General features: G+C 38.3%; 1 protein-coding gene across 4 annotated transcripts in view; it reads right to left on the bottom strand.

The window, feature by feature from the left end:
* The window catches only part of EDA (ectodysplasin A), a 426506-nt gene that overhangs the window by 12910 nt on the left and 388655 nt on the right, over positions 1–24941 (bottom strand). For all 4 annotated transcript variants that reach the window (XM_010330891.3, XM_010330892.3, XM_010330893.3 and 1 more), the window contains exon 3: positions 3041–3064. In XM_010330891.3, the coding sequence (XP_010329193.3) occupies positions 3041–3064 (24 nt within the window). The remainder of the gene's footprint in view (positions 1–3040; positions 3065–24941) is intronic.

Raw genomic sequence — 24941 nt, 5'->3', positions numbered from 1 at the left:
CTCTGTGCAGTCCCACTCAAAGACTGCAGGTGGGCACAGGTAGGTGTCTTTCCTTCCTTCACTACCTTCTCACAATTTTATGGAAAGTTTCAGGAGTGGAAGCCTGTTTCCAGACTTCATCACCATGTCTTCACCTGAGGTAGTTTCTTAGTTTGAAATACAACCTTCTCTAGTCTCACTTAAAAATCTTCTTACTGACTCTGACTTCCTGTTCCCTAGACCCTTAGGCAGGAGGATCCTGTCCTGGTTTATCACGTTCTCCTTTAAGAAGAATGCCTCATGGCCAAGAAACCAAATCCTCATGGCAATGCTACTCAAGAGGCCAGTAGTCCATGTCTAACCACATCTGCATTTGGAATGAAACAATGGGGTCATTGTGGAGCCTCTTCCTCAGAGAGGAAAGAAAGGAAGGTCCAGAGAACATCTCTCCCAGAAGAGTCCCTGTAGCCTTAAAGACCTACAGGCATGAGCTTTAGAGGTTTCTCTGCACTTAGCAGTGAAAGATTGGATCTGCCTCATTTCTAGATCTAGCCAATTTCAAGATGCTGAACAGGAAAACCATCTCCCTTCAGATTTGGGCAGCTTCCAAATCAGGCTTATTCAGAGCCCAAGTTTCAATTCCAGCTAGTGTAGTGGAAAGAACACAGAATCTGTACTCAGGAGATAAGGATGTAAGCCCTAGCTCTGCCATAGACACACTTTGGCCAAATCCCTTCCTTTCCTTGAGCCTTAGTTTCTACATCTGTGAAACAAGGAGCTTGCCTCAGTGAATTCTCTTTCTCATGAGACCGAGTTTCCATAAAAAGGACTGATTTACTCCTTGCAGTCAGGAAGTTTCCTTAGCCTGGTTGCAAGGTTTCTTTCTCCCTCCTTATTTTCTAGGTGGCATAGACAGAGGTTGGTGCATATTAGGCTGTCATGTGTCCCAGTATTTCCAAGCCTAACAGTGATTTTTCAAGCTAGAGGGTATTCTGTGGTAGCACAAACTTCAGCTTCAAGAATGTGAGTCTCCTGTAATTGCTAATGTAATTTTGGAAGAATTACAGCCAGAAACTCCTCCAGTCCAAGAGACTAATGGTTGCAGTGAAAACAGAGAATGTTCACTTATGAAAATGTTAGAAGGTCTTTGAGAAAAAACCTGCTTTGTTCCAGTTCTGCAGCTGGTCCCTCTGCTTCTCTGCAACAAGGTTTAAGCAAATGTGCTTCTCACACTTGCATACTTATACAAAGTTGGGCCCAGAGAAGTGAATGCACAAAATGATCCCTGGACCAAGAGGATAACTTCAGAGGATTGACTCCCTTCTCTGGATTTCCTTACTTTAACAGAGTACCTCATGATACAAAAGCGCAGAGACATTTGTACTTAGAAACTCACCCTATGTAGTGTTAGATGAAAGAATATACACATTCCTTTCAAAGCTAAACTTCATCAAAGGAGTATTTCCTTAACTTTTTAGCTAAGTCCAAAATGAAAGAACAACCAAAAGTGAGTGAATGAGAGAGAGAGAGAGAGAGAGAGAGAGAGTTGTGGAAGGAAGAAAATTCCATTAAAGGGTAAAAATTAACTGAACAATTCAATTTACCTCTTCAGGCATGTGCCTATTCACCATGTTCAAGGAAATCCATATTAAATGGCTTCCAAATAACTTTAGCCAAAGTAAATGTTTAAGGCCTATGTGCACTCTCTTCTCAATAATGTCCCATACACAAGGTAGCAGTGCCAGGCAATGATCTGAGTTATAATTTCTGTTTTAAAGGGATGTGACAAGACGTAAGAACTATATGCTTGAAAATAAAATCTACTTTCTTAAAAGACAGAATATCTTGGTGGTAAGTGCCCAGGCCACACAGAGAAAGGTTTCCACAATGACTCCAGCTCCCTGGCTGATTTTCAACCTTGCTCAATTCAGGCCCTCAGGAGACCAGGCCATTCCTCAGCTTCTTTACAACGGGCACACAAGTTTTCCATGTGAACTATGATACCTCAAGGCACCAGAGTACCCTAGTGTTCAAACAAGTGGCAGACTGCAGCTGAAGCCAGTCTTTTTGGCCTCGTCTGAGGTTGACAGTCTATTCTATAAAGCTCCATAAATCTTATCACACAGAATCATTTCATTTAAAGCATTGTAATGAAAAATCATTAGTTTTACTCTGTCTTCCTCCCAGGACAGAAACAAATAGGTACTTTAGTTAACTTCATAATCGGTTCTTTAAGTCCTAAGGAGTAGACCATACTGCCTGGCCCTGTCTTTGGAGGCTGTTCTATCTTTGGATTGACTGTCCTCCTTTAGTAAGTGAGCACTTTTACAAGCCCTAGAGCCAGTTTCATTGCAAGTACACTAGGGACTTAATGACTCAACAATGGCACAATGGAAGCTGCTTTGAAAAGACTAAATAGTAATACTCCAAAATAGTTTTTTCATTACAGAGAAAATGACATTGAATCCTCAAAGCAAGAAATACCTTCTCTTACTCTCTGGGAAATCAAATCAGGAGAGCTTTAAGTCCAAGGAATAGGGTGCTGACATCTTTTCATAGGTAGCATATCTAGTTCCTACATGGTGACTCAGGATTTCATTCATACCTGATCAATGGTTTGATAAAGGAGGAAAAAAAGGATAAAAGTGGGTGCCTGTAATTCCAGCTACTCGGGAGCCTGAGGCAAGAGAATTGCTTGAACCCTGGAGGTGGAGGTATCAGTGAGCCAAGACTGTGTCATTGCACTCCAGTCTGGGCAACAAGAGCAAAACTTCATCTCAAAGAAAAAAAAAAAAAAAAGAAAAAAAGGAAAAAAAAAAAAGATAAAAGAAGGACAGGGAGAAGAGTAAGGAAGAATGAAAAAAAGAGATGAATCATCACTGAAGAATGATTTCTTGTTCTTTAGAAGCTACAATACTCAAGAAGATCATTTGCGATTGAATAAAATAACAGACAATGCTGAAAGAATGTAATACAAAAATCGTACTCTTGATTTTCTTCTTATAATTTTAGAAAAGATATGACAAGATGGCAATTTTATAAAGTCAGGAACTTAACTTACCCTTTTTCTTGTTTTTAACTGGACCTATAAGAAAAAGAAAATAGATAATTAAGTTGTTGGAAATTAACAGAAAATGTTTATTTTTTAAGACAATCACTAGGAGGGATCCCCAAGACACTGCAAATTTGAGGGAGTCTCACAGCCAAGGGTCAGGCTTTTGGCAAGAATTCAACTATCAAACCTCCCCAGTCTGTCTTCTGACTCTTGAGGCCACAAAAGTTTCAAGGAAGATTCTTCCCTAGGGAGAAAAATCTTTCTACCTCAGTCTTTGGGGTGAGGGAATGGGTGCTTCTCCATAGAGATGAAATGCCCAGAAACGCACAACTCAACAACCTTAGGACGACATTCCACTAATTCTGCAAGTCCTGAGGTTGAAGAGTCATGCATTCAGGTGAGGATCTGATATGAAGTCTCATGTGTTGAACCTGGAAGGAACAAAGGGTCATTTTCATGGAAAGAGCAGAGCAGCAGTTTGATTAACTTTTAGTCACTTCCTTATCATGATTTAATTTGTTACTTATTAAAAGTTTGACCATAAGACACTTCTGAGGGCCACATGCATTCCCATCGTAATTTACCGTAAGTTAATGGACACTTTAAAAGACATCTCAACCCTTTCATTGACAGTGGAATCACAAGCATTTTCTTGAGAATTACTTTTAAGGAAAATAATTCTAATCAATTGAGGGCACTCAGAAAACCCAAGGTGTTTCTAACATAGTTAGGTGACCACAACTCTCCAGATATACACAGTTTAGGTCTCTCCCAGACCACCATTTTTTTTCCTTTCTAGGGACTCAGTTCTCTTCATTCTGTATACAGATTTGACTTTAATCTTTAGATACAGGTATTTACAATCTGTTCCAAACTGCCATGAAGATACAGTTGTACATTAAACCACTGTCAGTGCCCTCAGGAGCTTACAAATGGAACACCAAGCATTTCAATATTATTTTATAGTTTATAAAACGTATTTCCATCTATCATCTCATTTGATACTTGCAACAAACCTGGAATGATCTCTAACTATAAGAGCAGGCCCTGTTAGAGATCAGTAAGTCTCTAACCTGGAGGGCTGCCAGAGTGGCCATCAGAGCTTTCACAGGTTGTTTGAAAAACCAGCGTCTGTGTAGACTTTTCTGGTAAAGTAATTTCATGTGCAACAGTAGATATTGTAATGTCCAGCAGATGTTTTAGATTGGAGCAACCTGCCATGCTTAAGGTCATGAGTCTCCATTTTCTTTTCCTTCTCTCTTCCCCTTTCCTCTCCTCCCAGTTCTTTGCCTTCTTTCTTTGTTATCCATCCTTTATGTATTTTTTTAAAAAAAAGCATTGTGAGTTCTTGAGAGTGTGTTTGGAAGTTCTGGGAGGAAAGCACAACTGCACAGACACTAATGATAAGAGGCAGCAACTCAACCTGAGAAACACTTTTTTCTTTTTTTTTTTTTTAAACAAGAAAGCTGTTTGGGGAAAGATTTATACAGAAAGGGCTCAGCCCCGTCAGCCAGCCAGCCACCATAGCCTAGGAGAATAGTAGGAAGACAGCCATTAAGCCACTCTACCCTCTTTGCAAAGGTGTGCTAGCCCAGACCAAGTTTTTGACCATTTCAGCTGGTTAAGCATAAGCACTGTTATATCAGACTTCAAAGCAGGCTTTGAGGAAATCAGACCATCACCAGCCGACCAGTCCTTACTAAGTATGTGTATGGAAGGCAGTAAATAATGAAACACAGCTCACAACTCTATCTTCAAGAACTGACAGTTGAATACGGAAATACAAAAGATGAGGGGGTGGCTTCAGAATTATACTGGCCACTTAAGGGGAACAAAAAGCTTCCTGGAGAAGGTCTGACCTAAATCCGCATGTGAAAAGAGAGAAAGGGAAATTTTTAAACCTTTTTAAGCTTTTATTATTTTTATATAAGATATACCTATTCCTTACACATACATAAATGCATGCACACATACGTATATATATATATAAAAGAGGAGCAAAAGGAAAAAGAATTTATTAAAGTACCCAAATAACCACTAATAACATTTTATGCACATCTAGAAATCTTCTGTGTGTATAAATATGTATTTTTACAAAATGGGATGGGATTAAATATGTCATTTTATAAGCTTTTTATGTCCATAACTACATTTTTTACATTGCAATTTTTAACATGGATGCAACACTGTTTAATCATCTTTGATACATATTTATATTGGGTCTAGTTTTTCACTATTATAAACAGTGCTGTAGTTAATGTTTTTACATATATACATTTTTATGCACTTGTACAAAGGTTTTTTAAGGATGTGTTATTAGAAGTGACACTGTTGGGTCACAGGGTATGAAAAGCTTTCCTTACATGTAGTTAAACCTAACAATCTTTTCCTATTTGGTTACTGCCTTCAGTGTCATGCTTACTTAGGCCTTCCCTAATATGATATTATAGGTAACTCTTTATATTTTTCTAGTTCTCTTATGGTTTCATTTTTATTTTTAAATCTACAATTAATCTGGTATAGATTTTGGCATACAGTTTAAGACAAAGAGTTAACTAAAATTTTTATATTTTTTCCTAAAATGGCCATGACATGAAGAGTACTGAGAGAAACAGGGCTCAAAGTCTTTTTTTTAAACTTTTAGTTTCAGAGGTACACATGCAGGTTGGTCCTATAGATAAATTGTGTGTCACAGGGGTTTGGTGTATACATTATTTCATCACCCATGTAATAAACATAGTACCTAATAAGTAGTTTTTTGATCTTCACCCTCCTCTCACCCTTCACTTATAAGTAGGCCCTGGTGTCTGCTGTTCCTCTCTTTGTGTTCATATGTATTCAATGTGTATTTACCACTTATAAGTGAGAAGATACAGCATTTGGTTTTCTATTCCTGGATTAGTTTGCTTGGGATTACAGCCTCCAGCTCCATCCATGTTGCTGCAAAGGACATAATCTCATTCTTTTTATGGCTACATAGTATTCCATGATATGTATGTATATTTTCTTTATCCAGTCTACTGCCGATGGTCATTTAGGTTGATTCCACATCTTTGCTATTGTGAAGAGTGCTGCCATGAACATACATGTGCATGCATCTTTATGGTAGAACAATTTATATTCCTTTGTGTATATACCCAATAATGAGATTGCTGAGTTGCATGACAATTCTGCTTTTCTTTCTTTGAGGAATCACCATACTGCTTTCCACAATGGCTGGACTAATTTACACCTCTGTCAGAAGTTTGTAAGTGTTCCCTTCTCTCCATAAGCTCACCAGCATCTCTTATTTTTTGATTTTTTTTTTTTTTTTTTTTTTTTGAGATGGAGTTTCACTCTTGTTACCCAGGCTGGAGTGCAATGGCGCGATCTCGGCTCACTGCAACCTCCGCCTCCTGGGTTCAGGCAATTCTCCTGCCTCAGCCTCCTGAGTAGCTGGGATTACAGGCATGAGCCACCATGCCCAGCTAATATTTTGTATTTTTAGTAGAGACGAGGTTTCACCATGTTGACCAGGATGGTCTCGATCTCTCGACCTCGTGATCCACCCGCCTCGGCCTCCCAAAGTGCTGGGATTACAGGCTTGAGCCACCGCGCCCGGCTTATTTTTTGATTTTTTAATAATAGCCATTCTGACTGGTGTGAGATGGTATCTCATTTAGTTTTGATTCATATTTCTCTAATGATCAGTGATGCTGAGCATTTTTTCATATGCTTACTGCTCATGTATATGTCTTCTTTTGAAAAGTGTCTGTTCACATCCTTTGCCCACTCTTTAGTGGGGTTGCTTGTTTTTTGCTTGTACATTTAAGTTTCTTATAGATACTGGATATTATACCTTTGTCAGATACATTGTTTGCAAATATTTTCCCCATTCTTTGGGTTGTCTGTTCACTCTGTTGATAGTTTCTTTTGCTGTTTTTCTGTGCAGGAGCTCTTTAGTTTAATTAGGTCCCATTTGACAATTTTTGTTTTTGTTGCAGTTGCTTTTTGTGTCTGTCATAAAATCTTTGCCAGGGCCTATGTCTAGAATGGTAGTTCCTAGATTTTCTTCAAGAGTTTTTATAGTTTTGGGTTTTAAATTTAAGTCTTTAATCCATTTGGAGTTAATTTTTGTATATGGTGCAAGGAAGGGGCCCAGTTTCAATTACCTGCATATGGCTAGCCAGCTACCCCAGCACCAATTATTGAAAAGGAAGTCCTTTCCAGATTGCTTGTTTTTGTTAATTTTGTCAAAGATCAGGTGGTCATAGCTGTGTGAAATTATTTCTAGGCTCCCTATTCTGTTCCATTGCTCTATTTTCATACCAGAAACAGGCTGTTTTGGGCATTGTAGCATTATAGTATAGTTTCAAGTCAGGTAACATGATGCCTCCAGCTCTGTTCTACTTGCTCTGGATTGCCTTGGCTATTCAGGCTCTTTTTTGGTTCCATATGAATTTTAAAATATTTTTTTCTAGTTCTGTGAAGAATGTCATTAGTAGCTTGATAAGAATAGCATTGAATCTGTAAATTGCTTTTGATATGTGGCCATTTTGACAATATTGATTCTTCTGATCCATAAACATAAAATAGTTTTCCATTTGTTTGTGTCATCTCTAATTTCTTTGAGCAGTGTTTTGTTATTCTCATTGTAGAGGTCTTTCATCCCTGGGTTAGCTGTATTCCTAGGTATTTTATTCTTTTTATGGCTATTGTGAATGGGACTGCATTCTTGCTTTGGTTCTCACCTTGGAGGTTGTTGGTGTGTAGGAATGCTACTAATTTTGCACATTGATTTTATATCCTGAAACTTTGCTGGAATTGTTTATCAGATCAAGGAACTTTTGGGCAGAGACTGTGGGGATTTTCTAGGTAGAAATCATAGGAAAAACAGGAATCATAGACACCAGAAGGTGTCTTGGATGCCTTTTATTTCTTTTTCTTGCTTGATTGCTCTGGCTAGGAGTTTTAGTACTGTGTTGAATAGGAGTGGTGAGAGACGGCATCATTGCCCTGTTCTGGTTCTTAACAAGAATGCTTCCAGCTTTTGCCTATTCAGTATGATGTTGGCTACGCGTTTGTCAGAACCGGCTCTTAATATTTTAAAGTATGTTCCTTCAGTGTCTAGTTCGTTGAGGATTTTTAACATGAAGTGGTGCTGTATTTTCTTGAAAGTCTTTTCTGCATTTATTGAGATGATCGTGTGATTGTTGTTTTTAGTTTTGTTTATGTGATGAATAATTTTTATTGATTTACATATGTTGAACCAATCTTGCATTCCAGGGATATAGCTTACTTGATTGTGGTGGATTAGCTTTTCTTAGGTGCTGCTAGATTCAGTTTGCTGGTATTGTGTTGAAGATTTTTGCTTTTATACTCATCAAGGATATTGCCCTGAAGTTTTCTTTTTTTGTTGTGTCTCTGCCAGGTTTTGGTATCAGGATGATGTTGGCTTCAGAGTGAGCTGGGGAAAGCCTCTCCTCCTCAACTTTTTGGAATAGGTTCAGTAGGAAAGGTACCAGCTCTTCTTTGTATGTCTGATAGAATTTGGTCGTGAATCCACCTATCCTGTGCCTTTTTGTTCTTGTTGTTGTTAGCAGGCTATTTTTCACTGAGTCAATTTTGGAGCTCATTATTGGTCTGTTCAGGGATTAAATTTCTTCCTGACTCAGTCTTAGGAGATTGTATATTTCCAGGAATTTATCAATTTCTTCTAGGCTTTCTAGTTTGTGTGCATAGAGGTGTTTGTGATAGTCTCTGATTTCTTTTTCTTTTTTTGTTTTTCATTTCTGTGGTATTGATGGTGATGTTCCTTTTGTCATTTCTGATTGTGTTTATTTTGATCTTCTCTTTTTTCTTTATTACTCTAGCTAGTATTCCGTCCATCTTATTTATTCTTTCAAACAACCACCTATGGTTTGTTGATCTTTTGTATGTTTTTTCACATCTCATATACATTCGGTTCAGCTCTGATTTTGGTTATTTCTTGTCTTTGGCTAGTATGGGGTTGATTTGCTCTTGTTTCTCTAGTTCCTCAAAGTGTGATGTTAGGTTGTTAATCTGAGATCTTTCCAATTTTTTGATGTGGGCATTTAGTACTTAATACTGCTTTAGCAGTGCCTGAGAGATTCTGGTAAGTTGTATCTTTGTTTTCGTTAGTTTCAAATAATTTCTTGATTTCTGCTTAATTTCATTATTTTTCCAGAAGTCATTCAGGAGCAGGTTATTTATTTCCATGTAATTGTATGGTTTTGAATGATCTTCTTGGTATTGATTTCTGTTTTTATTGTGCTGTGGTTTGAGAGTGTGGTTGGTATGATTATGATTTCTGTTTTTTTTTTTTTTTTAATTTACTGAGAATTGTTTTATGGCTAATTGTGTGGTCAATTTTAGAGTATATGCTATGTGCAGATAAGAAGAATGTATATTCTGTTTTGTTTTTTTAATTGGTAGAGAATTCTGTAGATTTCTGTTAGGTCCATTTGGTCAGGTATCAAGTTCAGATCCCAAATATCTATGTTAGTTTTCTGCCTCAATTATCTTTCTAATACTGTCAGCAGGGTGTTGAAGTCTCCCTGCTATTACTGTATGTTTATCTAAGTCTCTTTGTAGGTCTCTCAGAGCTTGTTTTATGAATGTGGGTACTCCTGTTTGGGATGCATATATATTTAGGATAGCTAGGTCTTCTTGTTGAATTGAACCATTTACCATTATGTAATGCCATTTGTCTTTTTTGATTGTTGTTGGTTTAAAGGCTGTTTTGTTTGAAGTTAAAATAGCAACCCCTGTTTTTTGTAAATCTTTTAATTTTAGTTTTAATTTTTGGTTTTCCATTTGCTTGGTAGATTTTCTCCATCCCTTTACTTTGAGCCTGTGAGTGTCACTATATGTGAGATGGGTCTCTTGAAGAAAGCAGTTGGGTCTTGCTTCTTTATCCAACTAGCTACTATGTGCCTTTTAATTAGGGCATTTATCCCATTTACATTTAAGGGTAATATTGATATGTGCAAATTTAATCTTGTCATTGTTAGCTGGTTATTATGTAGACTTGATTGTGTAGTTGCTTTATAGTATCCATAGTCTATATACCTAATTGGGCTTTTGTGGTAACCAGTAATGGTCTTTCATTTCCATATTTACCACTCCCTTAAGGACCTCTTGTAAGGTCTGGTGGTAATGAATTTCCTTGTCTGAAAAAGATCTTATTTTTCCTTTGCTTATGAAGCTTAGTTTGGCTGGACATGAACTTCTTGGTTGGAGTTTCCTTTTTTTCTTTTGTTTAGATGGAGTCTTGCTCTGTTGCCCAGGCTGGAGTGCAATGGTACAATCTTGGCTCACTGCAACCTCTGCCTCCCAGGTTCAAGCCAATCTCCTGCTTCAGCCTCCTGAGTAGCTGGGACTACAGGCATGCAACACCATGCCTGGATAATTTTTGTATTTTTAACAGAGATGGGGTTTTGCCATGTTGACCAGGTTGGTGCCTGGCTGGAGTTTCTCTTCTTTAAGAATGCTGAATGTAGGCCCCCAATCTATTCTGACTTGCAGGGTTTCTGCTGAAAGGTCTGCTGTTAGCCTGATGGGGTTCCCTTTGTAGGTAGCCTGTCCCTTCTCTCTAGCTGCCTGCAATACTTGTTCTTTCATGTTGACCTTGGAGAATCTGATGACCGTGTGTCTAGGGGATAGTTGTCTTGTACAGTATGTTGCAGGGATTTTCTGCATTTCCAGGCTTTGAATGTTGGCCTCTCTAGCGAGATTGGGGAAGTTTTCATGGATGATATCCTTAAGTACGTCAGAGCAGCTGTGGTATGCTGGAGGTGTGAGTAATGCACTCAGGATCTTTGTTCCTTTCCCAGTCAGAGAGCAGCAAGGGCAGTATCAGTGCAGTGGCAGTGGCAGAAGGGCTTTCAGTTGTCTCTGGTAGCTCCACCCCAGAGAAATGCAGAGCCACTGCCAGTGGGAATGTTCAGCCAGGGGGTGGGACAGTTGCACTATGGGCCTGAGCCGGGTGCCTTGCTTGGTAAGGAGCAGGGCATCAGAGGCTCACCAGGAAGAGACTGGGCTTCTTTCCATATGGCAACTGTAGTGTGCTGAAGGTAGGAGTAAAGCCCTTAGGTTCTTTGTTTCTCCCTCAGTCTGAGGGCAGCAAGGGCAGACCCACTGCAGTGGCAGTGGCAGAGGGGCTGTGGGTTTCCTCTGAAGCTCCATCCCAGGGAAACACAGGGCCACTACCAGTGGGAATGTTCAGTTAGGGTTGGGGCAGCTGCTCTGAGATCCCAAGTTGGGATCCCTATCTGGTGAAGTGTAGCGGGTAAGGGCTTACAGGGAAGAGCCACTGGGCTCCTCTCCCTATGGTTGCTGCAGTGTGCTGGAGGTGCCAGTGACACAACCAGGCCCTTTGTTCCTTTCCCAGTCCATGGGCAGTAAGGGCAGTACCATTACAGCTGCAATGGGAGAGGGGCTGTAGGTTGTCTGGGATTTTTTTTTTCCCCCAGAGAAATGCAGACCCACCACTGACAAGTGTTCAGTCAGGGGCAGGGTGGTTGTGCTAGGGGCCCAGGTGGAGAGGCTTTGCCTGGTGAGGAGTAACAAGGTCAGAGACCTGCATGGAAAACAGTCTGGCTGCGTTTCTATAAGGCATCTGCACTGTGCTAGAGGTCCATGATAGTCCTTAATCACCTTGCTCCCTCCTGAGCCTGAGGGCATTAGGGGAGGGAGCTGTGGAGCAAAGAAAGTGGCAGGCTTGCCTGCTTCCACTGGGAGCTCTGTCTCAGGGAAGTGTAGAGCTGCTACTGGCCCAGGAGCCCAGCCCAGAAGCCCAGCCCAGCGGTAGTGTGGCTGGAGTCTCAGGTTGGGAGGCCTTGCTCAGTGAGGAATAGCAGGGACACAGACTCACGTGATAATCAGTCTGGCCGCTTTTCCGTAAGGCAACTATGCTGGGCTGGGGGGCTCACAAAGTCTTCTTCCACTATATTTTGGGTCATAGAAGGGCTCTCAGAGAGCTCCGGCTTAGTGGACATTTGGCATATACCTTGGGAAAAAACAGGGATGTAAAAGTATACACAAGACTGTCATTAGATTGTATCACATTTCCCATAGTGCTAATAAAGCACATTATCTCAGCAGTATAGGAGTTTCTTCTTGTTCTAAGATAGGTCACCATGACCAGTAAACAATTCTTATCAGTTTCAACATGGACCTCTAAGATTTGGCTGTGTCTCTACCATGCCCACTGCTTTTGCTTGAGGCCATTATAGTTGTGGCTTCTAGAGAGAACATGTCAGTTAGCTAGAGCTATCCCATACGAGACATGAGCATCTTGACTCATAGCAAAAGCAGTAATCCCTGATGAGTTCTATGATCTTTTAGATATATCTGTTTTCTCTACATGCTTCAGGACCTTATTCATACCTATTCAGGGCACTACCACTATTACATATCTGTTTCTAGTGTAATAAGCTACATTTCTATATCATTCCAGTGTAACCATATGCTTTCTTTAGACAAAACCCACCTGTATCAGAGGGGGACATATAATTACACAGTACTGGGGACTGCTTTGATAGGAGTAAAATTGGGATTGAACAAATTTTGATCAACATGAGCAGGTAGTTTGCCTACCTGAGACAAAGAAAGGGGATCTTGTGATGGAATCAGGGCCATGGAGGCCAGTAGCAGGTCTAGTCAAATTCTAGTGCTGACTCAACCACAAAATGACTATACGGCAAGTGACTTTTCTTCTGGTTCTTCAAATGCTAAATTAGGGGACACGATATACTTGTCTCTATTCAAAGCCCAGGATTCTGATGAGGATCAACAATATAAAATAGCAAGCTAGAATTTTATGTCCAGTGAAACTGTCCTTCAAAAATGAAGGAGAAATAAAGACTTCCTTAGACAAACAAAAATGAAAGAATTTGCTGCTAGTAGATATGCCTTGCAAGAAATGTTAACAGAAGTTCTTCAGAGAGGGAGAATGATATAGGTCAGAAACTTAGATCTACATAAAGCAAGCAAGCAAGCACATTAGAGAACAAATAAATGAAGGTAAAATAAAACATTTCATTTCTTCTTAATATATTTACTAGATAACAGTTTGCTCAAAATAATAACCAGCCTGGTCAACATGGTGAAACCCTGTCTCTACCAAAAATACAAAAATTGGGCTGGTGTGGTAGCTCATGCCTGTAATCCCAGGTACTTGGGAGGCTGAGGCAGGAGAATCGCTTTAACCCAGGAGGTGGAGGTTGCAGTAAGCTGAGATCATGCCACTACATTCCAGCCTGGGAGACAGAGCAAGACCCTGTCTCCAAAAAAAAAAAAAAAAAAAAAAAAAAAAAAAAAAAAAAGCAAAAATACTTTCTGTGGTTATGGCGTGTGGATATTTGAAACAAATGACAGCAGTATTTTAAGGGATAGGAAGGAAGGATTGGGATTACTCTGCTATAATATCTGTGTACTACCTGTGAAGTAGCATAGTGTTATTTCAAAATGGACTTGTATTAGCTGTAAATGTATATATCAAACTGTAGGGTAACCACTAAACTTTTCTTTAAACAAAGTGTAAATGATATGCTGAGAGGAGAGAAAATGGAATCATATAAAATACTTAATTAAAATCAGAGAAGGCAGAAAAAGTGGAAGCCAAAAAAAGAAACAAAGAAAAATAGTAATGAGTAGAAAATAATTACAAATATGGTTGATATAGTTTGGCTGTGTTCTCAACCCAAATCTCATCTTGAATTGTTGCTCCCATAATTCCCACATGTTGTGAGAGGGACCTGGTGGAGAAAATCAAATCATGGGGGTAGTTTCCTTCACACTGTTCTTATGGCAGTGAATAAGTCTCATGAGATCTGATGGTTTTATAAGGGGAAACCCCTTTTGCTTGGCTCTCATTCTCTTTTGTCTGCCACCATGTAACATGTGCCATTCACCTTTCACCATGACTGTAACGCCGCCTCAGCCACGTGGAACTATGAGTCCATTAAACCTTTTTTTCTTTATAAATTACCCAGTCTCAGGTATGTTTTTATCAGCAATGTGAAAACAGACTAATACAATGATAAATATTAATCCAACTATATCAATAATTTAAATGTGAATGCTCCGAACACACCAGTTAAAAGACAAAGACTATCAGAGTGAATGAAGAAATAAGACATAATAATACGTTGTCTATTAAAAAATCCACTTTAAACATAAAGACACAGGTAGATTAAAGTGTAGGGATGGAGAAAGATATATCATGCTAACACTAATTAAAAGAAAGATGGTATAGCTGTATTAATTTCAGACAAAGCCGACTTCAGAGCAATGAAAATGATCAGGGATAAAGAGGGATATTACATTATGATAAGAAGAGTCAATACTCCAGGAAAACATAATAATTTTTAATGTAAGTGTATCTAACACAGAGCATCAAAATATATAAGGCAAAAACTGATATAACTGCAAGGAGAAATAGATGAATCTACTATTAGTTGGAGACTTCAACATGTCCTCAGTAATTGCCAGATTTAGCAGGCATAAAATCAGTGACAATATAGTTGAGCTGAATAGCACCATCAATCAACTAGATCTAATTGACATTTATAAAATACTTCATCTAACAATACCAGGATACACATTCTTCTCAGATTCACATGGAACATTGAACAAGACAGACCATATTCTATTCCATAAAACACACCTTAAAAATTCAAAATAGATATCATACAAAATATGCTTTTATGTCACAATGGAATTAAACTAAAAATTAATAACAAGATAGCTGGAAAAATCCCAAATTATTCAGTGATTTTAAAGCATGCTTCTAGGCCAGGTGCGGTGGCTCATGTCTGTAACCCCAGCACTTTGGGAGGCTGAGGCAGGCAGATCACCTGAGGTCAGGAGTTCGAGACCAGCCTGGCCAACATGGTGAAACCTTGTCTCTACTAGAAATACAAAAATTATGTGGGTGTGGTGGTGCATGCCTGTCATCCCAGCTACTCTGGAGGCTGAGACAGGAGAATCACTTGAACCTGGGAGGTGGAGGTTGTTGTGAGCCAAGACTGAGCCACTACACTCCAGCCTGGGATATAGACTACATATCAACAAAACAAATCAAATCAAAACAAACAAAACAAAAATCCACCCTTTTAAGTAACACATGGGTCAAAGGAAAGGTCTCAAAGAAAATTTTAAAATATTTTGACCAAGATGACAATTAAAATGAAACCTATCAAAATTTGTGGGATGCAGCAAAAGCAGTGCTGAGAGGGAAATTTATAGTGTTGAATACATATATTAGAATAGGAGAAAGATATAAAATCAATATCTAAGCTTTTACCTTAAGAAACTAGAAGTAAAGAACAAATTAAATACAAAGTAGGCAGAAGAAAAGAAATAATAAAAATAAGAGCAAAAATAAATGAAAGTAAAAACAGGAATGCAATAGAGAAAAATCAATGATATTGAAAGCTGGTTTTTTGAGGAGATCAAAAAAATTGACAAACTCCTACCAAGAAAGAGTGAGAAGACACAAATTACTAATATCAGAAATGAAAGAGGGGCCACCATCACTACTGATCACATGGACATTAAAAGAACAATAAAAGAATATTATGAATAACTCCATGCCCACAAATTTGATCACTTAGGTGAAACTGGATAATTCATGAAAAGACATAATCTACTAGAATGCACTCAAGAAGAAATAGGTAATCTGTGTAGGCCTATATGCATTAAAGAAATTGAATTGACAATTCATAACCTTCCAAAAGGCAAAGCACCAGGCCCCAATGGTTCCACTGGTGAATTTAATCAAATATTGAAAGATGAAATCATAATAATTCTCTACAGTCTGTTTCAGAAAATAAAATCAGCATTGGGAGATGAGATCATCTATACCCCAAACCTCAGCATTGTGCAATATACCCATGTAGCAAACCTGCACATGTACCCCCAAATCTAAAATGAAAGTTTTAATTATATAAAAAAAGGAAATAGAAGAAGGGGGAACACTTCTTACCTCGTTCTATGAGGCCAGCATAACCCTAATATCCCAAACAGACAAAGGCACTACAAGAAAGGAAAACTACAGACTGCTATCTCTCTTGAATATAGATGCAAAAATCCTCAATAAAATATTGGCCAATTAAAGCCACCAATGTATTAAAATAATTATACACCACAACCAAATGGGATTTATTCCTGGTATGCAAGGCTGGTTAACCATTCAAAAATCAATTATTTTTATCCCATCACTCATCAAAAGTTTAAAGAAGAATCATATGATCATGTCAATAGATCCAAAAAAGGATTTTTGACAAAATCTAACATCTCTTCATGATAAAAACTCTCAGCAAATTAGAAATCAAAGGGAACTTCCACAATTTAATAGGGAACATCTATAATGTTCAGAATATTTATGATCCTGGAATAATTGGACATCCACATACCATACAGCTAATTTAATGGTGAGGAGGAACTAGATGCTTTTTCTTTAAGATTGGGAACCAGGCAAGGATGTTCCCATTCATCACTCCTACTGAACATAATACTGGAAATGCTAGCTAATGCAATAGGCAAGAACAGGAAATAAGAGGCATAAAGATTGAGAAGTAAGAGATAAAACTGTCTTTATTCACAGAATACATGATTGTCTATGTGAAAATCCCAAGGAACCAACAAAAATCTTCTAGAACTAAGTAGCAATTATAATAAGGTTGCAGGATACACACTTAATATATAAAAATCAGTTGCTTTCCTGCATACCAGCAATGACCAACTGGAATTTAGAAATTAAAAACAAATACTATTTATATTAACACAATATATAGAGAAATACTTATGTATAAATCTAATAAACTATGAATACCTATATGAGAAAAACTACAAAACTACGATAGAAAAAAAGATACAAATGAATAGACATCTTAACAATATTGAGTGTTCCTATCCATTAACATTGATCAATGTCACTTTTTCCCAACTTTGTCTATAGATTCAATGCAATCCCAATTAAGATCTGTACTAGTCCATTTTCACACTGCTATGCAGATATACCCAAGATGGGGTAATTTATAAAGAAAAGAGGTTTAATTGACTCACAGTTCCACATGGCTGGGGAGGCCTCAGGAAACTTACAATCATGGCAGAAGGCAAAAGAGGGACGTCTTAGGTGGAGGCAGGTGAAAGAAGTGCCAAGCAAAGGAGGAAAAGCCCCTCATAAAACCATCAGATCTCATGAGAACTCACTCACCATCACCAGAACAGCATGGGGGTAACTGCCTCCATGATTCAATTATCTCCCATCAGGTCCCTCCACAACATGTGTGGATTATGGGAACTACAATTCAAGATGAGATTTAGGTGGGGACACAGCCAAACCATATCAAGATCTCAGCAAGTTGCTTTGTAGGTATCAATAAACTGATTCTAAAGTGTATATGAAAAGGCAAAAGACTTAGAACAGCCAACACAATATTGAAGAATAATAACAAAGTTGATGACACTACTTGATTCAAGACTTACTATAAAGCTACAGTAATCAAGATAGAGTGGTATTTGTGAAATACCACCAATTAATGGAACAGAAATAGACTCACACAAATATAGTCAATAAATTTTTGACAAAGGAGCAAAGGCACTCTAATGGAGAAGGGATAGTTTTTTTTTTTTTTTTTAAACAAATGGTGCTGTAATAACTGGACATTTATACAAAAAATCTAGACAACTTTGACAAAAATTAACTCAAAATGGATCCAAATGAGAAACACAAAGCCATAAAACTCTTACAAGATAACATAGGCAAAATCTAGATGACCTTGGGCTTGGCAATGAGTTTTAGATAGAACACCAAAAGCACAATCCATTAAAGAAAAAAATTTGATAAATTGGACTTCATTAAAATTAAAAACTTCTGAAAGATACTGTTAAGTGAATCAAGAGACAAGCCACAGACTGGGAGAAAATATTTGTAAAATACATCTGATAAAGGACTTTTATCCAAAATATATAAAGAACTCTTATAACAACAATAAGAAAACAGTTAACCCAATTAAGTAATGGACAAAGATCTGAACAGAAAACTCAAAAATCAGAAAAAATGATATGATTAAGAAACGGGCAAAAGATCTGCACAGACACCTCAACAGGGAGATCTACAGATGACAAATAAGCATAGGAAAATATGCTCAACACCATATGTCATTAGGGAATTGCAACTTAAAAACAATGAGATAGCACCAAACACCTCTTAGAAGGGCTAAAATTCAAAATACTGATGACACTAAATGCTTGAGAGAATATGGAACAAAAAGAACTCTCACTCATTGAGGGTGGGAATGCAAAATGATACAGCCACTTTGGAAGTCAGGTTGGTGGTTTCCTATAAAGATACACATGGTCTTACCACATGACCCAGAAATTGTGCTTCTAGGTGTTTACTTACCCAAATGTGTTGAAAACTTATGTCCACACAAAAACCTTCATACAAATGGTTTATAGCAGCTTTATTCATCATTGCCCCAAATTGGAAGCAACTAAGATGTCATTTCATAGGTAAATGGTTAAACAAACTGTGGACAACTATATAATGGAACATTATCCAGCAATAAAAAGAAATAAGCTATCAAGCCAGAAAAAGACACAGAGGAACCTTAAATGCATATTGCTAAGTGAAAGAAGCCTGTCTGAAAATGCTACATACTGTATAATTCCAAACATATGGCAGTCTGGAAAAGGAAAAACTACAGAGATAGTAAAAAGATCAGTGGTTGCCAAGGGTGGTAAGAAAGGGAGTATACAGGAACTCTGTTTCTGTTAAATTTTCCCGTATACAAAAACTGTTCTAAAAATAGTCTGTATTTATAAAAATAAATTTATAAAATATCCACTAGTTTAAAAGCAACACTGCACTGCATGTAGTACAACATGAATCTCCAAGCCCTGGCTCTACATCCACCACACCTTTCACATACCTCTTGTCTCTGTACCTTTCTTCATGCCCTTCCCTCTGCCTGCAGTGCCCTTCTCTAGTCTCACTTTCTCTCAGTGTCTACATATCCTTTAAAACTTTACAATGCAGACACAAGTTCTTCCGTGTTCCATTAACACACGGTTGCAGTTATCAAATTATAATTTTCTCATACACAATCATTCTACTTACTACATAGTGAACTCCTTGAGGGCAAGGGCTGTGAATTACTCATCTCTGTATCTCCAGTTCCTAAAGAATTTCTTTTATAGTAGCTGTTCAATAAAAATGTTTGTTGAGTGAAAAAATGAATCATGAAGAAAATGGTAAACCTGGGAAGTAAACCAAGATTTTTCTGACTCCAAGCTCATTGTACCCTTAATTGAATCACAGTCATGCTAAGCTTAAAGTATTAACAATAATAGTTTCAAAATACTGTCCATTTGTAAAATGGGCACAATTCTATCAATTTATAGTTACTTTATGGCCTAAATAAATGAAAGTCATGTGCATAGAGTAGGTAGTCATAAATTTTAATTTAATTTTATTTGTTCTCTGGTGATACAGGTAGTAGGCTACCAACTTTCTCCCCTGCTTTTTTTCTGGGACATAGTCTTGCTCTGTGGCTCAGGCTGAAGTGTAGTGGCACAATCATGGACCATTGCAGCCTCAACTTCCTGGGCTCATGCAATCCTCCTGCCTCAGTCTCTCAAGTAGCTAGGACTACAGGCATGCAGCACCATACCCAGCTAGTTAAAAAAATTTTTTTTTGGTAGCAATGGGGTCTCGCTATGTTGCCCAGGCTGGTCTCAAACTCCTGGCCTCAAGCAATTCTCCCTCATTGGCCTCTCTGGGATTACAGGTATGAGTCACCACTCCTGGCCCAGGCTTCTAGCTTTCTTGCTTTTCTCACTTTTTGTTGAGAACAATACCAGAGAACTGGTATTGTCAACATTTCTTCAGTACCAGTTAGGAAAGGAATAAAGAGAAGGCAATGGCTAGCAACCGGGGAGGTACAGGAATGGACATTTTATTCAAGAAAAAGAAAACCATTCTTTAATACAGTTTGTATCTTCAAACCTTGGCATCTTAAGAGTTTATTTGATTTTCTGTCACACTATTAGAATTGTAAACAGAGGATATGCACAAATACGTGTGGCAAGCTCAATACACATGAAGACGATGGAAGCCATTAGCTTCAAAGAAGAGCGAGAATTTTGAATGAGAACCACACGGAATGCCCATGTTCAGAACCCAGATTACAGTTTCAACATCGCCTCTAAGCATGACAAAAAGGCAAGAAAAGGTAGGGGTTTGCAAGTTCATTCTCATTCACCCCATCCCATCCCAATCTCAAGTATTTCTTATGTGAGATGGCTTACATTTCTCATCCAAGGATTTCCTCTCTAGCCCTTGCAGCAGGGGCCCATCTCTGTGGCTTCGGGCTCCACAAACTTAAGTTATGATCAGCTGTGAAACTTCTCTGGCTCAGTTCTGGCTTAGTTTGGGAAAGACTAAAAAACATTACTGTGTTTAAGGCAATACTAAAAGAGTCCCACCAACTGCTGACATTTCAGAAGCATAATGGTCCCTCAAAGTTTCATGAGGTATTGTTTCTTCGTGTTACCAAAGATGTTTCCAAATTCATAAGCATGCGTCTTTGCTAAGTAAGTATTCTGCAACACTTAGTCTTTGGTTGCTTTAGTTGTTAGGATGGAAAAAGCCAGGTCTAAGGGCAACAGTTTCTGAAGATAATCAGAAAGATGAATGGGAGATCCATGCAGTGTTTTTCACACTACGTTCTCGAGAGCACCAGGGTGACATCAATGAATGTTATTGAAAATGGGGCTCCTTGGTCAAAAAAAGTTTGGGAAATACATGGTTAAGGAAAAATAGATTTTTTCATTGAAGACTTCTCATATCCTTTAATATACTACTTGGAGATATGACTCAACAAAAGGGGCATATGAAATACAGCACTTCCCAAACTTATTTGATCATAGAAGCTTTTTAAAGAAATACCTATCTCTTGTTGACTTAATGTTCTGGGTTGTACTGTTTGGGAAATACTGGGGTTGTGGAAAGAGCATGAGCTTTGTTAACTTTTCAGAACTCAGTTTGAATTCTAGTTTTATAATAATCTTCAACAGCTTGTAACTGTGGGCAGGTTACTTTACCTCTCAATGAGTTTTTTCATTTATGAAAATTGGGACAATAGTATCTGCCTCAAAAGGGATGTCAGGAGGATTGAATGAGATAATTTACAGTACTTAACATAGGGGCTGGCACATACAGGCACTCAATAAATACCAGTGATAATAATCACATTCATTTTCTACCACCATCGTTATCAAGCCACATACCTACTTGACAGGGTTAACCAAACAGCTTCAAAATTGGTCTGGGACTCAACTGGCTATATTTCTGACTGCTTTGGGAACTGAGTGTAGGGAGAAGAAAACTGGAGTAGTTGTCCAAAGATATAGCTCTATGACTTATTTGCTGTCTGACCTTGGGCGAATCACTTCACCTGTCTGCATTTCTCTCTCCTCCTGCCAAATATAGGTATGGACTAGGCGACCTCTTACTCCAAAATGTTATGAACCTCAGATCTAAAATGCTATATAAGAGATTTATAAATTTATTGTTGAAGAAATCTGTCATACAGGTTAAATCCAATTATAAAGGACAGTCCTGTATAACAAAGCTATTTTTGTGTTCCAGCAGATGGCTGGCAGAAATAGTGCTTTGCCAATCTGGTTACAATGAACTCCGTATAGTGAATAATTCTGTATAACAATTGCTTTCTCTGGTCCTTGACCCCATAATTGTCACTCTCTAACATTGCTCTAATCAGCCAAAGAACTTGATTATGTGTTGTTTTCATTATCAACACAGAGAGGGGAGCTGAGTTAAGCTAATCTACTGAATTTCTAGCTGAGATGTTCATGTCCAATTCCATTATCTTACAGTTGAGGAAACAGGACAAGAGAGGTTAAGCAACTTTTCTTTTCTTTTCTTTCTTTTTTTTTTTGAGACGGAGTTTCGCTCTTGTTACCCAGGCTGGAGTGCAATGGCGTGACCTCGGCTCACCGCAACCTCCGCCTCCTGAGTACAGGCAATTCTCTTGCCTCAGCCTCCTGAGTAGCTGGGATTACAGGCACGTGCCACCATGCCCAGCTAATTTTTTGTATTTTTAGTAGAGACAGGGTTTCACCATGTTGACCAGGATGGTCTCGATCTATCGACGTTGTGATCCACCCGCCTCAGCCTCCCAATGTGCTGGGATTACAGGCTTGAGCCACCGCGCCCGGCTAGGTTAAGCAACTTTTCAAGAGTCACACAGCTAGTAAGTGGCAGAGCTTTGAATGGGAGTTTGGAATAAATGATTCATCATCTGCAAACTTAGAGATTTCACTGCAAACTCCTTCACCCAGACTATATTAAAATGTTTAATAAAACCAGAAACAGCTACTGTAGAAACTCTACTGTTTATGCTTCCCAACCTAGCAAGATGTGCATTTATCACTCACCTTTATCCCTGCATTCAAGCCCTCTTCATAGGATGGCCCCTCTAATTCCATGGTTCATGGTGACATAACTTAAATCATAATAACCTTTGCTGCAGAATGTCAGAGATTTTTTGAAAGTCTAAATAAATTACACCCATTGATCCCTTTAGATATATGCACAGTTCCTTCCACAAAGGACTCTGATTAGTCATGTATTTTTTTTCATTATGAAATCATGTCGCCTTTGAAAAAAAAACAAAACTAGGTTAACACAGATAGAAACCTTAATGCTATGAATATCAAAAGTTACTCTTCAGGCCCCTACTTTTCTTTATCTATATACTCTTTCATGAGTACATTTTGTTCCAGGACTTCAACCCGTATGGAGAATGATACAGCCCATATCTCTAACACCACTGTGACATTGCCACTTGAATGCATTCCTGCTACTGGGAATTCACATGCCTCAGATTGAATTTATCTTCTTAGTGGTTCTCAATCTGTCCATATATTGTAATCACCTGGGGAGTTTCAAAAACTCTCAATGCTTGGACCCCAACCCTAGGAATTCTCATGCATTTGGTGTGGTTTCAGGCCTGGACATGAGAATTTTTCAAGGCTTCCCAGGTGAGTCTAATGTGTGACCAAGGTTGAGAACCACTACTCTAGGACAAGCCCTGAGCACCATTTCTGTAAATGGTAGTAACATTCTCCTTCACTTGGGCTCAACAGAAGCCTGAGAGTAAGAATATCCCAGAGTATTCCATGTCTGGCTCCTGGCATTAATGAGATAATAGAAGCAAAAACAACTTTGGAAAGTATGAAGTGCTAAGCAAATGCAAGGAATTATTTTAAGCAGTATGCACATGAATCAAGTGGATTGCTTTAGTAGTTGAGATGTGTTAACTCACCAAACATAGTAAAGGTTACACTGGCAATTTATCATCTAACCTTTTTTGTTCAGCAGAACTTAGGAGTCAGAAGGGAATCTACTTTTGGGACATGACATAAATCACTAGAGCTACCCTGTCTTACTGTGGGCAGGTTAACCCCTTCAATGGGCTGAAGGAGCCCAAATGGCTGGCATCAATGTGCTGTTCCCAGAAGTACATGATGTCAACCATTTGGCTGGCTCCTCTTCACTGGGGAGGAGTGCTGCCACGGCAGCTGGCCTGCCAAACCCCAAACAGTGATTACCTCGAGAACCACACATATGCAACATGGCTCTAGACTGGGTCCCAGAACAGTTAAAGATGGCTGGCTATTGTGCATGTTGTGTCCCTTTAGTCAGGAATGGAGCTTATCCTGAGTCATATTAGATTCTTCTGATGGGACAAACTAAGGATTTCTGATGTTCAGTTTGTTTGTACTCCAGTCATTTATATTAGTGCCTGCCCTAGGATGGAGGTACTGCTCAATACTTTGATTTAGAAAGAGCCAATCTATTTTTTTTCCCCAAGAAAGGTATACTACCTGGATTCTTCTGAGATTATCCTTCAACATGGTAAGTATATATCTTGCCTTTAATGTTTTCAGTATTGCCATTGCCTTCTTCATAAAGTCAGTGTCTGTCTTGGTATCTGTGTGTTCCTTTCCAGGGAAATTGCACACATAATTGAAAGCCACTCTTGGAAAAGACATGGTCTTTGAAGTCACAGAACTGCATTCAAGCCCAGCTCCACCACTTACTAAGTGCTGTATGACATTAAGCAAATTGCTTCATCTCTTTGAGGGCATTCTCATTTATAAGATGGGGATACTACTACTTACCTTACAGAGTTGTTATGAGGTTTATATAAGATAACATGAAAAGCAAGTATAAGATATTCTCTAGGCACTCAATAAAGACAAATTCATCTTTTTGCAGAATTCTATAGCCATATAAACTTCATTTGTCCCAAACTCAAGCAAACAGAAATCTCAATTAACCAAACCTTTTTATCCAATATAAATAGGTGTTCACAATAATGATCCCAAGACACAGCAAGATTCTGAAATGGCCTTGAAGGAGTTAACTGCCTGTAGAAAGTTCTTTTTCAGTCAGTTCTTTCAATTATATTCAACTTATACATGTTGTTTGGACACAGGATATACTAGTATTGTATCTTTAATACAAACAAATAATATAAGACCTGGCCACCTTGGTGATTGCTATTTATATTACCTTTTTAATCCATTCTCTTGGGTTTTCTAGCTATAGAACAATATCTGTAAATAACGGTAGTTTGTATAATTCCCCAATAGTTATATCTCTTATTTCAATTTCTTGCCCCATTACATTGGTAAGAACTTAAAGAATAGAACATCAGCAGTTATAATGAGCATCTTTGTCTTATTCCTAATTCTAGCAGAAATGCCTCTAATGTATTTGAGTTTATTAGGCCAAGATATTCTTTATCATATTAGAGAATGTCCTTTTATTCCTAGTTTACTAAGAATGATCAGAAAAGAGTAT

This window comes from Saimiri boliviensis, chromosome X, assembly GCF_048565385.1.
Source record: "Saimiri boliviensis isolate mSaiBol1 chromosome X, mSaiBol1.pri, whole genome shotgun sequence".
In the NCBI taxonomy this organism is placed as follows: domain Eukaryota; kingdom Metazoa; phylum Chordata; class Mammalia; order Primates; family Cebidae; genus Saimiri; species Saimiri boliviensis.
Note: the sequence above shows the minus strand (reverse complement) of the source record. Positions and strands in the feature narration are given on the sequence as shown.